The sequence below is a fragment of the Natator depressus genome, chromosome 20, assembly GCF_965152275.1.
Source record: "Natator depressus isolate rNatDep1 chromosome 20, rNatDep2.hap1, whole genome shotgun sequence".
Classification (NCBI taxonomy): domain Eukaryota; kingdom Metazoa; phylum Chordata; order Testudines; family Cheloniidae; genus Natator; species Natator depressus.
The window spans coordinates 2153161-2171753 of record NC_134253.1 but is presented as its reverse complement, the minus strand read 5'-3'; the positions used below and the strand labels follow the sequence as shown (position 1 = coordinate 2171753).

The 18593-nt window shown below is 52.9% G+C and overlaps 1 protein-coding gene across 1 annotated transcript; it reads right to left on the bottom strand.

The window, feature by feature from the left end:
* Positions 1–1721: 1721 nt before the first annotated feature.
* On the bottom strand, positions 1722–17442 carry RAB5B (RAB5B, member RAS oncogene family). The gene is made up of 6 exons (XM_074935712.1): positions 17351–17442; positions 6115–6391; positions 4283–4434; positions 3956–4078; positions 3159–3252; positions 1722–2117 (listed from the first exon to the last, which is right to left on the bottom strand). The coding sequence occupies exons 2-6, from the start codon at positions 6275–6277 to the stop codon at positions 2002–2004; spliced, it is 648 nt and encodes a 215-aa protein (XP_074791813.1). The 5' UTR covers positions 6278–6391; positions 17351–17442; the 3' UTR covers positions 1722–2001.
* Positions 17443–18593: the final 1151 nt, after the last annotated feature.

Here is an 18593-nt window from a genome sequence, read left to right as displayed (position 1 = left end):
GGGATCAGCTGTTCCAGGACTACCCCGGGGGCTTCCCATACAGCCCAACAGAACCAAGCATTATTTACAGCCAAAATAAAACACGCGGCTACTTCGCACGTGAGAGCTTGTATTTCCAAGGGGCCCTCAGCGGTGGAGCGGAGTTTGTGACATTACACAGACAGGGAGTGTGTGCAGCCAGGCTGGGGGCCTGTGACCTGCCAACGTAACCAGCTGGGGCAGGTGTGGGTGTGAGGCGCGAAAGACCCTCCCTGGGAGCAGTGATACCCCTCTCCCTCAGTGCCCGGAGAGGAGGCAGACTGGACTGTGCTTTGATGCCAGGAGAACCTGTAGGGGGAAACTGACAGGCAGCTCCAGGTAACCAGTGTGTTCCCCTTCCATGGGGAGGAGCCGAGCCCTCGCCAGTGTCCCAGAGGGAGGAGACGACTCTCCTTGCATCATCCGCCCTCCCCACCTCACCCAAGTTCCAGCCCATGCTAGAAAGGCAAGGGAGCGGATCCACACATGCTGAGCTGGACAGGGGTACAGGGAAGGGGAAGTACACAGCACAGCTGCCATTCCCAGGACCAGGAAGGCAGGTCCTCTGCCTTTGCACGGCCTCATCTTCTCTAATACCAACTCCCAGCCCCATGTCCCTCCTGGAGCTCCCTAGGTTTGCTGCTCAGCACGTTCACCACCCCACCCCCTCCTACAGACAAAGAGGGGACACCCCTGCTCTGGGACTATTTTATGACCCCCCCATTCTGAAGTGATCCTTGCTAGTCACTTGGGACTGAAGTGTAACAGACAAAGCGAGCCCAGTTTCCCTGCACATAGCGTGGAGCTCTGCAGCTTGCACAACACAGGAGCGGGCTGGAGCCCAGAGAATAAAACCCTTGGTGGGTCCCTCTTAGCAGAGGGAGCAGCAGAAATCAGTGCGGTGACCCCCCGCCCCCGGAGCCCTCCAGCTTGCTTAAACTGAACGTGGCCCAAGACAAGATTAGCTCAACTGGACAGACTGGAGATTAAAGTGCAAACCAGAGAATTTGCACGGCTGGTGATGGGGGAAGAATAAACCAACAGCTCCGAGAGGCCAGGAGCTCTTGAGGGGCATATCACTGCAAGATACTGGGCGCAGCAGAAACTTTGGGGTTTTACACCCCCACCCAAGTCAGTATTAATGATACCATCTGCCACACAGCTGTAGAATCCATCCACCAGCTGACGCTGGGTGCACTGGCCTGGCGTTACCAAGATCAGGGGGATTACGGGAATGTAGTTCATGATTCTATTCATGCTGCTGAGACTCCACAGCACGGAAGAGTCATTGTGTTCGCTTCACAGCGATCCATGCTAGCCAGCAGGAGGCCTGATTCTGGAGCATAGGATTCCACCCCTCACTTCCCCCCGTTCCCCACCACTTCCGCTCCCTTGCCGGAAAGGCCACCCAGGAAGAAATTAAGGACACTGCAGCTTCCCCCCATCCCCCAAACATTGAAACAGATGAAAAAACAGGAGAAAAATTAAAGAGAAAACCCACAAGACACCCTCAGAAACAGCGTTTTCTGTAGGTCCCCATTCAACTTATTCTTCATGAAATAAACCTACAAGGGTTAACTTTCCACCTCCTTTGGGCCCCTCCCCCCAGCATTAAATAAAGGGGGGGACGGGTAGAAGAGGACAGGTGTTACAGGACCGAGAACACAGAGGGGGTGGGGGGGAGGGAGGAATCAATCAGAATTAGGTAGCTATTTGCACCTGTAATACAAAGCGAAGAGTTTGGTTTTTGGAAGTTAAGTCCCCGGTCGATCTAGTTCCACGGTCACTGGAGTGGGGGGACAGACGGCTGGCGGTGGCTCTGAAGCATTAAAAAGTGCAGTTAGAGGCATCAGGAGGGATTCGGTTCAGACGGGTGTCGGTGCGCCGGTGTTAGGGGAGGTGAAGTGTGGTGGGCGGGGGTGGGAATGGAGGTTATATCTTAGCTCTTCCTCTCGCGTCGGCCTCTCGCGCGAAAGCCACCCTTCAGTTGCTACAACACTGGCTCTTGTTCTGCTGGCTCTGCTCGTGGAGGTCCACGCCTCGGCTCCTTCCCGCCACGCCACTCGTGCTCTGGGGCTCGCTCTTTGGCAGCTTCTTGGCTGGAGGAGGGGAGAGGGGAGAGTGAGCGAGACTGACGGAGGGGAGCAGCAACAGCAACCGCTCCCCTCCCAGCCCCTCGGGCCACAAAAACGCCACTGACCACCTTCTGCCCGGGCCAGTTCTCAGATGGCCCATTTCTGAGACTCCAGTCTGGATTTCAGAGCCACCTCCCAGCTGCCCCCAGCACCACTCTGCTCTCAGGGGAACCCAGCTCCTGTCCTGCTGCGTCCCCCACAGCCCTCCAGAGCGAGCCAGCACCAGGAGAGCTGGCTGGAGTCGCTCCCGCTCCCCTCAAAGCTCACGCGCAGGTCCTGCTGCACAACCGACCATTACTGGCTCCACCCAGGCCAGAAGGAGCCAGCCGAGCTCCCAGGCCTTTACGTGGACGCGGAGATTTGGAAACATCCCAGGCGATGCAGATTCTGCGCAAGTGGCAGCTCCCAGGGCTTTTCTTTGCCCAGGTGGATTTGAAGGCACTAAAGACGAAGGTGCTAAGAAAATCAGAAATGAGGCAGCCCTGGAGATGCGAGAAGGAGCCACGGTTTCAGCCGGCTCCGTGACCAAGCAGGGATGTGGAAGGTGTCCGAGGGCAAAGATCCAGCAGTGTAATCCGTAACTGCAAAGGCTAGCCTGGCACTTCCCCAAGGGAGATCTTCGTCCCTGGTCCCCTCCGAGTCTTCCAAGGCTAATGCTGCTTCAGCATGGAACCTCCACGTTGACCCCGCACCAGAGCCTGACGACAAATCACGGCTTGCTTCCCTACTGAATATTCAGCGGTAAGCTCCTCCCCCCCAGAAACGCCCTCAGGAATCATGTTATGTCCTGGAGCAGGACAGGAAGGGGGGATCCCCATGGGGCTCCAGCCCTCCACACTGGCTGCATGAATCAGCGTCTGTACAGAGCTCAGGTGGGAACTGCCTCCCGCAGCCACCTGGTGCAGAGCTCCCAACACAGAAGCCTGGTGGATCTGCAGCAGGCCAGGGGCACCTTCGGCCTGTCTACTGCCCTGGGGCAGATGCCGTGCAGCACCCACACCTTACCGATTGCCAGGAATAGATCGTTAACATTCATCGCTGTCTTGGCCGACGTCTCCATGAACAATAGGCTGTTGTCATCTGCGTAGGCTTGTGCCTCCTGTAACAGATACAAGTACCACTGTTCCGGGGGGTTCCTGCCTGGAGGGCGTGGGAAGGGTGAGTGGCGGCCAGACCCACCGACGAGTTCCTTTTACAGGCACTGACAGTCCCGCCCCTACAGAAGAGGCCGAGGTCCTCTGCTATGCAGCTAAGCCAGCAGCTCCAGAGATGGACCGTTAACCACAATGGACTGGAGGCAGGAAGCAGCAAACGCTGCTCTATCGGAGGCTTTGAGAGGCTGCTGCAGAGACTATGCCGCTCAGCGCTTTGCAGGGGCTCGGCTGTGCTGACAGGCCTAGCCAGCTGCCCTTTGAGCAGCGGGAATGGATTCCCGCCAGCAAGACGGGAGCAGTGATCCACCTCGCAGGGCAGGGTGGAGAACGCCCCGTGCCGCTCAGAGGGGCTGCTGACACGGCAAGGATTGTTTACTGTGGGCAGCGACGCTGCCGCAGACACCCCCGCTCCTGTGCCGATTAGATTTCCCCTTCCTAGTGCAGCCACCACACTCAGAGTCTCACTGCCACTGGGAGTACCTGATAGCATGTGCCCAACGGACCCAAAAGCTGCCTGCTGGCCAGCCCCTGGCCAGAGCAGAGACTCCTGGGCTGCTGCCGCTAGATGCCAAGAGGCTTTCAAAGGCCAGGGGCAGAACTCGGGGGGCTGGGAAGCCTTAGCCAAGTCCACAAACCCCAGCTACTCACTTCATATTCTACCATGCGCTTGTTGGCGAGATCAGCCTTGTTGCCTGCTAAGGCTATGACGATGCTGGGGCTGGCTTGCCGCTGCAGCTCTTTCACCCATGTCTTCGCTCGGGCAAACGTTTCCTGGAAGAGAAAGGCGAGAGAGGCCAGCGTAAAGTCAGTGACCTGCCAGACTCTGCGCGGTGAGCAGCCAAGCTAGAAACAGAACCCAGGTTTCCCAGCTCCTTGCCTTAACCCTGAGACCATCCTTCCTCCTAGAGTGGGACAATTCCGTGCCCCCCTATTCCCCCCGGCACCAGGAAAGCTAAGGGAGAACTCCAAATGTACCTGGTTGGTGATGTCATAGACCACAATGGCAGCTTGTGCCCCCCGGTAGTACATTGGGGCCAGACTGTGATATCTCTCCTGGCCAGCTGTGTCCCAGATCTCAAACTTGACTGTGGTGTCATCCAGGCAGACGGACTGTGTGAGAAACGCCGCTGTTGAGAGGAAAGGAGAGAGTGGTACCAGTAGCACTCAGCCCGTTGCGCTGGGTTCTGTGCATACCGCAAGAGAGGCCCCATCCTGGAGAGCTGTCAATCTAAGATTGACAGGCAAAGCCCAGGAGGGGAAGTGACTCGCCCAAGGGGACACAGCAGGTCGTTGGCAAAGCCAGGTCTCCTGACTCCGAATCTAGGACCTTGGAGCATGCTGCTCTCTAGGCATCGTTCACACAGGAACAGGTTAATCATTTCAAGTTTGGACACTAACATTCACCCCCTATTGCTGAAACCCAGCTGCTGTGAGCCAGCTGCACGCTTATGTGGAGATCAAAGAGATGGCTCACATGGCATCTGCAATCAAGAACCAGTCCTGTGTTCAGGAAGGAGCTGGGGGTTTGTGGCTGCGTTAAGGAGTTTGACAGACACTAGCATCTCCCGATCCGTCATACGTGGGGGATACAAACAGGAACAGTGTCTATGCCCAGGCAGGTTGGCACATCCCAATGCTGTCGTGCGGGACGCAACACGAGCCAGAGCGGGATACTGTGACCTACATTTTCAAGAGGGACTAGCAATCATGTTAAAAGGGGCTTGGTTTTCAGAGGAGCACAGCACCCTTTGGTGTTAAGTTGGGAGCCCTAGTGCCTTTCGAAGACACAAGCCTTCAGGAACCTGGTTCCATTCCCCGCAGCTCTTGGGTCCAGAGTATTGGTGACATGCAGCGACCCCCTCCCCCTCAATAAAAAGGGTTTCCACGTGACTGTCAAACCTAACTGACCCTTAAGTCCCCCTTGCAAAGGGAGGGAAACAGACACACCGGGGTGGTGTTTGCCCGCAGCAGAGCCCAGGAGTCCTGGCTCCCAGTTCCACACGTAAACTGATGTCTATGGATTTGTCTGGCCACGTGAGCGCACTATCAGTCCCCCCAAGCTAGGGCGGAGACAGGCTGAGAGAAGGCAAAAAACACATTAAAAAGGCTCTACAGGAGCCAAGACTGAGCACGCAGGTGGCGAGCAACCCAGGTGTCAAACCACCGCTGGGTCCTGAAGGAGTCAGGAACACGTCTCCAGGGGGATTCACCCCCGGATCACTCATCGCTTCCTCAGCCCTCCCCTACTGCAAGTCTCCAAGCTCGCAATGAAAGGTGGGTCAGGGTGGTCCCCACTTTACAGAGGGGGTAGTGACGCACGCACACGAACAGAACTCAGGTCTCAACTCCTGCTTCAGTTCTCTAGCCATTGGACAACACTGGCTCACTGCCCATTATACAGACATGCCACCTATTAATCCAAGATGCATTGTGCTATCTTGTCTCAGCCGTGGTCTGAGAATTGGCTGTACTATCTTCACACGCACTATGGGATTCTTTCAGGCGCGTCAGCAAGTCACAGCTACATCCTTGTACATACAGTGAGGCTGCAGGCAGTTCTGGAAGGAGCATGGATTCATTACACCAACTAGCACTGTGCCTCGCCCTGCTACTCACTTGGGCCCCTCTGAAGGCACGACAGGCCTTGGGCTGCTCACAGTGATAAGGCAGGGTCTGCAATGGCCAACCAAGGGCAGCTGGGCCCTAATCAGGTGGGGAGCGAGGGAAGCCAGGAGCTCCAGAGGACTGTGGGGAAGTCTGCATCTACCCCCCCGATACACACCCCCATGCTCTCGCACAGCACTTACCCCCGATGGTGCTCTCCTGGTATTCGTGGAACTGACCCTTGACGAAGCGCAGCACCAGACTGGACTTCCCCACCGCGGACTCGCCCAGCAGCACTAGCTTAAACTGACAGATTTTACTAGCTTGGGACTGACCATTCGGCCTGGCAGCTCCTCTGCTGGTCATGGCCTGGATTCCGGTCACAGCCTGTGCCCCAGCGGATCGGAGAACCTTCGTGCCACTGACCAGCTCTTGGCTTGGTTCTGAGCCAAGGAACAGTATCCTAGAGGCTCAACTCTCCTGAAACACAAGAGGGAGAGACGAATTAGCACATGGCACAGATACAACACTACAGAGTTTGAAGGTCTCCGAGTTTTTTGGTCTCGGATGTTAACTCCGTTGGATTTATGGATCAGTAACCGCCTTGCATAACACACACCAGGGTGAGCAAGGAATAGAATCCGGGAGTCTGACATGCCTACTGCACCTACTAGGACACGCTCCCTTTCCTGCCAAGAGCTCCAATTCTCCCATACATTAAGGTAGAGAGATGCCCGAGCCTCACTGGCAGGTAAGCTTTAAAAAAGGAGCAAGCTGACAAGCAGAAATCGGGCCAAGGAGGGAAAGAAAAAGCTGGATCCTTACAACTGAGTGAGTGAGTGAGTCAGCAATCCTAGCAGATGTCTCACTTGCATTCCTGGAGACGTAGCAAACAGCTCCTGGATAGGAACGCGCATTGCGCCATGTGGTACCAAGGGCCAGGGCAGAGCCTCTGACCTGTTCTAGGAAGGGGCAGGAGGATTCAAGAACTCTGTTATGCAGCAACAAGCTCAGGCCCCATTTGCAGCCTGAATGCATCTGTTCTGTTTACTGCAAATGGCCTGAAATTCCACATCTGCTCGTCTCCCCTCCCTGCCCCGGCTCTCTGGGGGCAGGACGGAGGGACTGACCTATTTCATCGCTGCCCTTCTGAAGGGAAATTCCTAAGTGAGGGACAGTCGAGTCAATTTTTGTTTATTTATTTTGAGATCCCCACTCACATGAGCAGTACAGGCACACTGCCACCACACAAGGTGTATGGGTAGACCACACTTCCTGCCCAGTTAACCACCCCGCCAAATTTTAAAGCCTTCCCTGTGAAAAAGCTCAGTCACCAGCTCTTGCAGCAGAGTGAAACTGATACAATCCTGGTCAGTTTCACATAGCCACTACCCATGGCCAAAAGAAGTTCTCCCCCAACCCAGGCAATGGGTGAAAAGACCGTACTGCTGGGAGTTCTCAAGACGACAACGTGGTGAGACAGAAGGCTGACTACACCCAGAGTTGTGCTGGTTTAACTTAAACCAGTCTAACCCCGTTTAGTTAGACCACTGCCAGAGGCTGTGTGAACAACTGACTGCAGTTTATGTGAAGTCAACTAGGAACAGGTTTAAACAAGATTTAAATAAGCCGCTCTGAAACCTGAAGCATCCAAAAGGTGTGCACTAGTTTGGCAAAAGTGGTACGTGTACAGTCAACAACAGAGGATCTTATTTCAAGTGGTGGGTGGAGGGGGGTTAACCAGGTAGGGATATAACTGGCATAGATTTTAATTGAAATAGGACACAATCTGCATCACAGAGGTGTGAACTACAGACTCTTGTTTTGGTTCCAGTTTGTGTGTAGCCAACACCTCGGGTCTGCCAGTGGCTGAGCGTTTATGTCCCTAAGAAGAAAAGGAGGACGTGTGGCACCTTAGAGACTAGGTGCCACAAGTCCTCCTTTTCTTTTTGCGAATACAGACTAACATGGCTGCAACTCTGAAATATGTCCCTAAGGTCTCTCAGGACTTCAGCCACATCTACACTACCCGCCGGATAGTGATCGATCTATCGGGGATCGATTTATCGTGTCTAGTGTAGACGTGATAAATTGATCCCCGATCGCTCTGCCGTCGACTCTGGAACACCCACAGCAAGAGGCGGAAGCGGAGTCGACAGGGAGGGGCGGCCGTCGATCCCGCGCCGCAAGGACGTGAAGTAAGTGATTCTAAGTCGATCTAAGATACGTCGACTTCAGTTACGAGAATAGCGTAGCTGAAGTCGACGTGTCTTAGATCAATCCCCCCCCCCCCCCCGGCAGCGTAGACCAGGCCTTCAGCTCAATCCTTTGTGCAATGCACTAGGAGACTGTGAGAAAGGGTTCCTTCGATCTGATGTGAAATGCATTTTAAGACCTCAAAACACATGCATGCTAGCGATGCTTCTTTATTAGAATCCCCTTAGAAAACAACGGATGCTGACCTGTGTTAATTCAAATAGCTCTACATCTGCATTAGGACATTAGTAACTGCCAAAAAGATATCGGGAGCAATGGAAGAAAACGGCATTAAACTTCAGAGTCTGTTTATTTCAACATTTAACCGATTAAATTGTGAGGCACAGCTTAGCCCTTTATTCCAGTGGATTCTCACCCCCAGCGATGAGTCGGGGGAATTTAGCAAAGCACGTGGTGGTTGGTTTGCCTACCTACTCTCCGAAGCCCATTTCTGGATTCCATAGCCAGCACTGGTGACCTTGGAGCTAAGGGCAGACAGGTTTCTCAAATGCAGGCAACTGGGCCAAGATTTTTCCAGAAGTCCTGACTGTGGCTATCAAATCTGAGACATCTTCAAGAGACCTGGATCAAAGGCTGTGCGCTCAGGTCCCCTTGAGTCCTCTTAAATCAGACACCCAAAAAATCACTAGCCATTTTTCAGTGTCTCAGGCCTTTCCTTCTGAGTTCAAACCCTAAAGGAAGGGCTTCCAGGCCTTGAGGTGAGAGATCGGATCCAAGATTGGTGTGTTATAGGGCAGACCCTGGAGCAAAGATTTGTTAGCATTAACAGGGCCAAGTATACAAGAAAACAAAGGTCATCTGAAGACTTATCAGCGAGCAGCCAGGAAAAGCCTGGCCATTTCCCATTCCCCATCTGCTTTGAGACAAGCAGACTAAAGGCCAAAACCTGACAGGAAATGCTCACTGTAACCGCTGTGATTTGTACAAATAGAATGCTGGACAGCCTAATACTTCCCAGTCCCACCAAGGAAGAGGGACAGTCACCATTTTATTGTTCAAAAAGCAAGAATCCAAGGACAACGGGAAAAGGTTTCAAAGCCCATAATGGCCAAAGCTGTCTGGTAGCAACCCAAGTACTGCACGTCCAGCTTTCCTGGAGCTGAGCTGGCTAAAGACAGGGAAACGCTTCCTTCCGCTTCGAGGACCTTGTTTTGTTAAATATGTGAGAGAGGAATGATTAAGCAATGACCTCGTCAGCATCCTATGAGAGTTTCCTGGGGAGAGTCCTGCATGATTCTGGGGAAGCTGGCACAAGCCAGAGTGTTCCAGTGCTTAGAAACCACTCTCTGCTTTGCGGCACCGGGGCAGAGCTTCAAATTAGGCCAGACACAGATGGGGAGAGTTAGATACAGAGGGAGCAATATGAGGGTTAAGCAACTACAATTAGGGCCAGAGATGAAAGTCCTCAGCGCCTCCCATCGCAAGCCGATCTCTTTCGGAAGTCCGGCCCTTGGAAGAATAAGAATACTGGGCTTCTCCAACTGAAGACATTCCCATTGCTTGTCCCAGAGGGTGAATTGCTGGTCACCCCACCCTCTCTCTCAACCTGCCAATCACTGGATAGTTACAACACTTTGTATGCTGGCTTCAGCAAGTCACAAGAGGCTAAACACAAAGGACATTTCAGAGCAACAGCCAGGATTTGACAACAGCACCACCTCATTGCAAAGCCAGTCACCACAGACCCTTAAAGGTGACCTGCAAAGGGTGGTTTGTTTGGGTTTTTTAAAACAGCTTTGCCTTCGAAGGCTTCCGCAGAAATCAGGAACCCTGTCTGGCCTTCCCTCTATGCTGGAGGTCCGAGCTCTCGCACCTTAATTGTTCAGTCTGAACAAAGGTGTTCTCTCCCCTGAGCAGGTGTTCAGTATTGGGGAGCAGGTGAGAAGATGCTGTAACCATTCTGACAAATCTCTTCTCCGCAACTGCTGCAGCTTCCGCTTCCTGGTGATGTGCCCATTTCATTTGTTCCCCAAGTCACCACAGGCTTCCAGGGGGGGTGGACAGGAAAGTAACAAAGACACTTTTCAGATTCTTCTACAGCATAAAGATGCGGACACAAGCCAAGTTACCCACCTCCTCACTGCAGCTCAGGTCACCTAAGTGCTTAGTAAATTGGTACCAGATAAAATGGTCATCTCTCAACAATTCTCTGCACTCAGACAGGGCCTTCTAAGCCAAGGATCTCAAAGCACTTTACAAACCTAGCTGAATTAAGCCTTCCCATACCCCAGGGAATAGCACCCCCATTTCAGAGAGGAGGAAGGGAAAGCACAGACATGAAGTCCCTTGCCACGGCCATAAAGCGACTCTGGCAGAGCCGTGTGTCAGGCATAAGAACATTCAACCTGCATGCTATTTCGCACAAGAGCTCCTAAGAGCTTCTTCTGTTACTTGGGTTTCCCTCCCACGACAAGACCAAGCTTCTTCATGGTGTTTGAAAGTGAGGTGTGCACACTCGTGCGTAAACACGTCACAAGAGCAGACAAACCAACACAGCTCATCGAGGTTCCCAGAAAAGTCAAATCCTCTTGTACTGCTGGTGTCCAGAGACCAGCGATTGGCATGGAGATGGGACGCTGAATACAAGTGCTACAGCCATTCTTTAGACTCAGCTCTTCGGAGCAGGGACTGTCTACTCTGTGCCCAATTGTGAGGTCCTGTTCTTGGATGGTCCCTAGCCATCGCTGTAACACACATTACTACAATCCCAAGAAAGCTCCGGGAACTCACCCCGAACGCGATCAGAGTAGTTGATCCAGCCATCCACTCATATTCGCTAAACACAGAGCTCCATCGCAACAGAAGCTTCCACCAATATCAAGAATGAATTTAACTCAAAGAAATTAAATCGGAAAAGCCCTCCTCTGAAGCAAGGGGGCTCCTACAGATCAGGGGTTCTCAAACCCTTCCCCCCCCCCCCCCCATGCTATAAAAACCTCCCTGGCCCAGCTGTGCCACCACATCTGTTTTTCTGCATATAAAAACAAGGAGGACAATTGTCTGGAGCCCCACACCAGAAGACACGGCAGAGCTATGTTGCTCAGGCTTCACCCAGGACTGGGGCTGAAGCTGGTGTGGTTCGGGACCCCAGGGTGCAGTCCCACGTGGCAGGACTTTGGCTTTCCGGCCTGGGCCCTAGTGAGTCTAATGCCAGTCATGCTTGGCAGACCCCCTGAAACCTGGTCACACACCCCCAGGGGGCCCCAGACCCCTGGCTGAGAACCACTGCTATAGATTATATAGATACTTTTTTTTAAAAGGCTACTGTCCAAATTTGGCTCTCTTTCATTGACTACCTGAAATAACTAGAATGAGGTATCCGACCCCTAGCAGGTCAAAGCCCTCAGTCCATTAGCTCTTCAGATCTTTCAGTAAATCCGTGTAACCTGCTGTAGCATCCTCTGGACACTTTCAGAGTAATTTTATATCTGTGTTAATATTAAACATCTGTTGGAACCACAATTACCATCCAGAAAGTTTTTTAACCAACCAAAGCAAAACATTTCCAGAAAGCACCCAACAGCTAGACCAGAAATTGAGGACCCCCTTGGAGCCCCATTTTACTCTGCGTCAGTGACATACACATCACAACCCTTAGCTTGCACAAGTTACAATAAAGGTGTTTTAACAGGCAGCTGACAAGCTTCAGCCTGGCAGCCGACAAGTCACGCTGTGCTCAGACATCTCCATTGCCAACATTAGAGATTCAGGAGTCAGTTTGGCTGACCATTTCATTACCCTGAGAAGCAGAGCAGGGCTCAACAGCTGGCTCTGATGCACTGAGCAAGTTCAGGGTGAAAGAACTGGGAAAGAGATCCGCACAGCCCATTCCTTACTGATTCCCTGCCCCCTACTACCGGCACTGAAAGGACGAATACGTGGTGTAGGGAGCTAGCTAGATATCCACCCTTGGATCAGATCATCCCCAGTTTCACTGCACTGACTTCAGTGGGGTTGCGGCAGGGATGAATGCGATCCATTGCAATTCAGTCATTAAGAGTGTTAATAGCAGAACTTTGTTTCAGGGAAGGGCCTGTTCAGGAGATACCCCCAGGAGTTGGAGTTGCAACAGCCTGTCTGGGTTAACTGCTTTCCTGTTGCCAATGTTACTTTTCCTATGTCTTAATCACATACAACATAAGCCACTGCCATCAAAACCACACGCATGGGTTAAATCTGCCATCAGCCCTCTCTCCCCACCCCGCTTTATTACCTAGCCAGACAGCGAAGAGGATGCAACGAACTGGATCCTACCCTGACCACCCCGTATTTGAAAGCCTGAAATGCAGGAGTTACAGATCCAACCCCGGTGCACACGCAAGTAGTGTGGAACCCCATTCCCTTCAGTGGGCATTCTGCCGGGGCAAGGGCTGCAGGATCGGGTTCCTCACAGGAATGAGAAGATGAGAGCATATTACAAGGGAGCCACTGCTCTGGACTCTCTGAGATGTTTTGAGACTCTTTGAGCACTGGACTGGGTTCCCTAGGGAGGTGGTAGAATCTCCTTTCTTAGAGGTTTTTAAGGCCCGGCTTGACAAAGCCCTGGCTGGGATGATTTAATTGCTTTGAGCAGGGGGTTGGACTAGATGACCTGCTCAGGTCCCTTCCAACCCTGATATTCTATGTTCCTGAAGAGCCCTGGTGATGCACTGTCAGATACAGGATAACAGGACCACAGCCTGATACAGCTCCCAGTGAGCTTGTTCCATTTATTAATAAGGTTGCAATGGATCCACCATTTTCCCCATCCAGGTATGAGACCTCTCAACAGGGGCCCAGGCATACCCACTGTTCAGACAAGAGACATTTACCTACACAGCCTTTCTAGTCTTCAAAGTGCTTTACACACTAGTTTATCCTCAGCATCCACAGGAAAAAGAGACAAGTATCCTCCCCTCCAGTTTACTGTTGAGAACTAAGCCCAAGAGCCACTTGCAACAGGTGATGGAGGGTCTTGTCTACATGGGGGTTTGAAACTAAGAGTCCTGTGTCATAGCCGCCATTAAAATGCGGACATTCCTGCCTCTGGTTCTTTCCTCAATACGTATCCTGGATCCTGAACTACGCTGCAGTCCGGCCACCTCTACCCAGCTCGGTTCCAATTACAGTCACCAAACAAAGCTTTAAGAGTCACCCACTGGGATAATTAGCACCTCTGTCTCCAGGGTATTTACGTGTAAAGTCACTCCACACCACTGACCATTAAAGAGGTAATGCTCATTGACTCACAATATTGATATCCGGTGGATCAAGGGCCACCAGTCTTCTTTCTACTAGACAGATTAGGAATATCCTGTACAACAACTGCAGTCACCCAGGAATGCCCTGTTGTCCCCAAATTAATGCGACACTCACACAGAACTTGAGGAGCCGCAGAGACAGGACCCAGCCTCTCCTGCTCCAAAACATACGTCCATTTCAGTTGAGGGGGGAAAAAGTAGAATCTCCCTTAGCAATACAAGGCCTATCTAACACAGGTGAGCAGTTTTGATTCCATCCAGTGGAAGGAAGCGATACATGGATGGAATTAACCAGCACAATATAGCAACTCTGTTAAATTAAAGCTTGTTTTCAGCAGGCATTGGGCGATGTAGTGATCTGGGGAAGGATCAACTAGAATTTTGGAAGACTTAATAAAACTTTGCACCCAGGGCAAGCATTAGCTCTCCAGACACCAGTCGAGCATTTGCCTGGTAAGCTTTCATGGCATTGCTGGAAGACTAAGGGACACCGGGTTTATTAAGCACTCCACAACAAAGCTGTCACTTGTCTCTATGACCCTGCCAGAGTCTGATTATCCTTCGATCGCAACCACTTGTTGTGAGTGTAAAATAAAACAGGGATTTACTGTCAGACACAGGCAGGCAGAAAGAGGGGTGAGCATGTTGCCCGCAGCATGGAAAGCTCTTGTGCTGAGCTTATAGTAAACTTTGGAAATTAGACACACAAGAAGCACCTGGAAGGCAGGGCTCTCCCCCAAGATAGGCCAGGATATTCCCTGCCATGCTCCCCCATGCATCCGAACAGAGGCAATAACCGTCCCACAAGTTGTCTCTAGCAAGAGCATGTATTGATTTAAATACAAGGAGGGACTTGAGAGTTAGCTCTCCTTGCCACACTGGCCTGGCCACTAACATTGCTAAAGGGCTAATAACTACACAGCCATGTTCTAGGCAAGCATGGGGAAGTGATCAGCAGTCACTTGGCAATGTTTAATAGATCCTGACACCCAAAGGAGGTTAAAATTCCCTTCCCCTCTATGTACCCTCCATTTCCCCACTCACACAGTGAAGCTGTGGCAAAACTGGCAGGGGCACCCAGGAGTCCAAGCTCCCAGTCCCTTGCTCTAGCTATTAACAATGCAGCGTCTCTTCCTTTCCCTCCATAAGAAGTTAGGAAAGTTCATATGGGTGCTAGGCCAGTCATCAAACATTAATAAGCAGGGAGGAAAGCGTTGCATATGTGAAGCCACTTAAAGAACACAGAAAATATTTCTGAGATTGAGTTGAAGACTAGGGGAAAATTCAGGGTAGGGTTCGAGAGAGTACAACACAGCTGCGACCCTTAAGGATTTCAGCACTGGGAGGAGTGAACCCGCTTAACCATTGTGAGAGCAAGAGATCTGCTTCCTCCCCTCCATCACGCTTAGGGGAAGTTGTTCACATCACTGCTTTATTACTCTGTAAGCAAGGAGAATGAAAATGGTTGGGCCAATGGCAAGGAATAATGGGACAAGATTAAGGGGAGGCAAGCTCAGCCGGAATGTCAGGAAAAGCTTCTCAAGAGCAGAGATCTGCTAAAGGATGAAATAGTTCTCAGGGTAAGCCCACACTGCAATTTAAGACCAGGGTTTGAACTCAGGCTCAAGGCTAACCCCCCTTCTGTCTACACACAAATGGTGCTAACCCGGGGTCCCAGGATCCCACAGGGGCAGAGGGTCCAAGGCTGAGTCAAGCCCAGACCCAGGGTTCAAGCCCTATTGCTTTGCAGTGTAGATGCAGCCCCGCCCCACTGGACTTGTGCTCTGAGGGTATGTCTACACTGATACTAAAACCCACAGCACTGAGCCTCAAAGCCCAGGTCAGCTGACTCAGTCTCCAGGGCTAAAAACTGCAGTATAGACATTCAGGCTGGAGCTGAGACCATCCTCTCATGCCATGGATATTTTATCAAAATGTAGATGTACCATGGGAGGGCACCAGAAGTATTCCACAATCCCATGGGCTGACTTTCTTTGTCCTCTGGACAGTCAAGTTTTCCCACACTGCACCACAAACAAAGGGCTAGAGCAGCCACACTTTGGGAGGGTGCTAGGAAGTCTGAGATACAGGTGGTTGAACATGGGCCTGCAAGATGAAATGTAGACACTGGAGTCCCAGCATTCTACAGTTCCTAACCTGGAGTTAAAAATGCATGTAGACACTCAAACCTTAGGTTAACAATCCCAGGGTCTGCTAATTCGAGTTCTACTAGCCCTGGACTGACATTGCAGTGTAGACATATCCCCAGAGAGAACTGGTGAAAGCACCATTATTGCAGGAGATTTAAAACTAGACCGGATACAGGAGACAAGACTGTAGGTAGCAATTACACACTAATATAGCGGGGACTGGATGATCTACAAGGCCTCCCCAATCTCTGAACTTCCATGATTCACTTCCTCCTTTCCTTAATTGACATGCAAATAATAAAGTATCCGATTCAACATAGAAAATTTAACACGAGCTGACAGCACTGCGGCCATCCCAGAAGGGAAAAGAACTAACCTAAATACCAAGAGCCCTTGAGGCACTAGTGCCCTGAAAATAAACATTCCAGCACATATTGCATTCTAACGTGCCCATCACTGTAGCCTCTACTTATGTTTGGAGACAGCCATAGGATTCCAGCTGAGAGACTAACCCATATTCCCAGGTAGAGTCTGGCAATCAGCCCCTGGTAGGAACGACCCGTGAGACAAACCTGATAATTGATGGTACACCAGGTTATCCCATCTTCCCAGCTGCCCCTATTTAGAAGGCAGAGTCCCTTTTTGCTCTCTCCAATAAAAGAAATATTTATCACTTTTCCACTTTGTCCCTCTGGGAAGATCTCCTGTTCCAATGCATTTTTAATGGAGTTAAATTGGAAGACAAAGATTAGAAGCACCTCAGGGCTGTGGGAGTCTATCCATGAATTTCTAATATGCCCGCCTTCATACTATCCAGGAGCTAACAACAAGGATTAGTGGAACCACCAGCAATGCCCAGCCAGGAACACGTTGGAGGCTGAGTCGACAGACCAGCCCTAGATGTTAATTATACACTATGTGGTTCCACTTGCACAGGTCTGCTCACAAGAACAGAAACGCAATGAGGTGGCGTTTTCCATCCCCAGGTGTCCCTACTGTTAAGAGGTACAAGCTGCTGGTGTGTTTGGTGGGCTGACCAGGAGGAGAAAGAGGGGCGAGCATCTGTGCTGTATTGTCCCACATTATGGAAAAAACACATTAGTAACATGGGCAGGTGTGAGGACCAAGAATGAACTCAGGCCCCAGCACTGGGGACAGGTGCATTCAGGCCTCGAGCGAAGCGGTGTACAAAGGGGGACGGGGAAACAGAAAGGAGTCTCTGTACCCTCACCTAGGCAGACAGAGCACAGCTGGGGGGGGGAGGGGGAGGGCAGAGCAGGCCCAAAGAGCTTGCTGGGACCTCAAGAACCCCAAATTCTGGGGCAGGGGCGCGGGGTGGCGGGGAGATACACAGCCCCTTTGCCATCCTACAGGAAGACACACCCTGATCTCCCCTCCCCGCAATGGGGCAGTCCTACCAGCTGCCAAGCCCCATCCATCCCACTACCCTGGGCCCCCCGAGTCCTTCGCTACCCCCAGAGAGACCCAAGTCTCCCCCTTCCTTCCAGCCTGCCCAGCCCCTCCCCCCAGGGCAGCCACCCCCAGCCCAGCCCCGGGCTCCGCCCCCTGCCCCCCAGGCTCCGCCCCCTGCCCCCCCCAGGGCTCAGGGTCCCAGACACCAGCCCAGCCCAGCCCAGCCCCCCCCCACGGGCCGGGCCCCCCCGCGCCCAGCCCCCAACCACCCGAGGGCCCCCCCCCCGGGGTCCAGCCCCTCCCAACTCTTCCCCCCGCCCCCTAGGCCCCCGCCCGGGGCCCCGGCCGCTCCCCGGTACCTGAGGCGGCTCCGGCTCCCCCCGTCTCGGCCCCTAAAGTGTCGAACACACAAACAGCTGCTCTCAACCAAACTTGCCGCTGGTGGGCGGGGTTAAGAGGCGGTCGCGCCAATCCGTGCCGGGCACCTGGCGAGCGGACCCGCCCCTGCCAGCCGTCTCGCCCAATTGCCGCTCCGGAAAACGCATCGCCGGGCCCCCCAATTCGATTCACCAATAAGAGCTCAGAAGTGGCCGGACGGGCGCAAAATTTGGCCAATGACAACTGGGACAGCATGGGAGTAACAGACCAATAAAATGGAAAAACGTCATGATAGGGTGGATCTTATGTTAACTGACGGACTCTGAAGCCAATGAAACAGCAGTTGTTCCGGGGGCTGCAGCAACAACAAATAAGGTGACCTAAAAGGGCGGGACCCTCGAGCTCCGCTGTCCAATCAGAATCAGGAATTCTGTCCCCTCTTTCCAATCACAGGGCAGACAGCCTCCAGCTTTACCAATCTGAGACCAGAACGCGATGATTGACAAGCGGCCGAAGGCGTCTCACCCTCCCTATTCTGTCCAAGCAAAGGACGTCCCGCCTCCCCGCTGGCCAATCAGAGACGGGCCGGGGAATAATTGGCAGGGTGGGGCTGAGAAGGGAGGTGTGAGCACGGAGGCCTCTGGGAATCTGACCTTTGACCTTGTCATGAACCTCTGCCCAATTAGCTTAATTGAGCTAAAAATAGACGATGGTTCAGGGCCCAGAGAGCAGGGGGCGGGGCCAGGTACCAGGAGCCCGAGGGGGCCAGGGAGGATGGAGCCCAGGGGGTTGGGCCCAGGGACAGGGGAGGGGCCTGAGGTGTGGGGCCCAGATAAGGGAGGGGCCTAAGATTAGGGGAGGGGCCTGAGGCCATGGTAGCCCAGGCAGGTAGCCCGGGGTGAGGGACTGCGGGGTCTAGGCACCAGGAGCCCAGGGGTCCGACGACCCAGGGCAGGGCCTAGGTTCAGGCACCAAGGGCTGGGATAGGGCAGGGGCCAAGTGGCCAGCAGCCAGCCAGGCCCGAGGGGGCACGTTGCCCCTGTGGGGCACCGGGCCCTGTCCAGACACGAGGCTAACAGGGTGTTGCTGTGACCCAGGAAAGGGCCTGAGCCTGTCTTGCCAGCCCCCTGCTTATGGATATTACCAGAGTTGCAGGCCCGGGTCAGCAGCTGCATAAACACCAAAAAGCTAGCCCCTGCCTCCAAGAGCTCACAACCCTTCAGC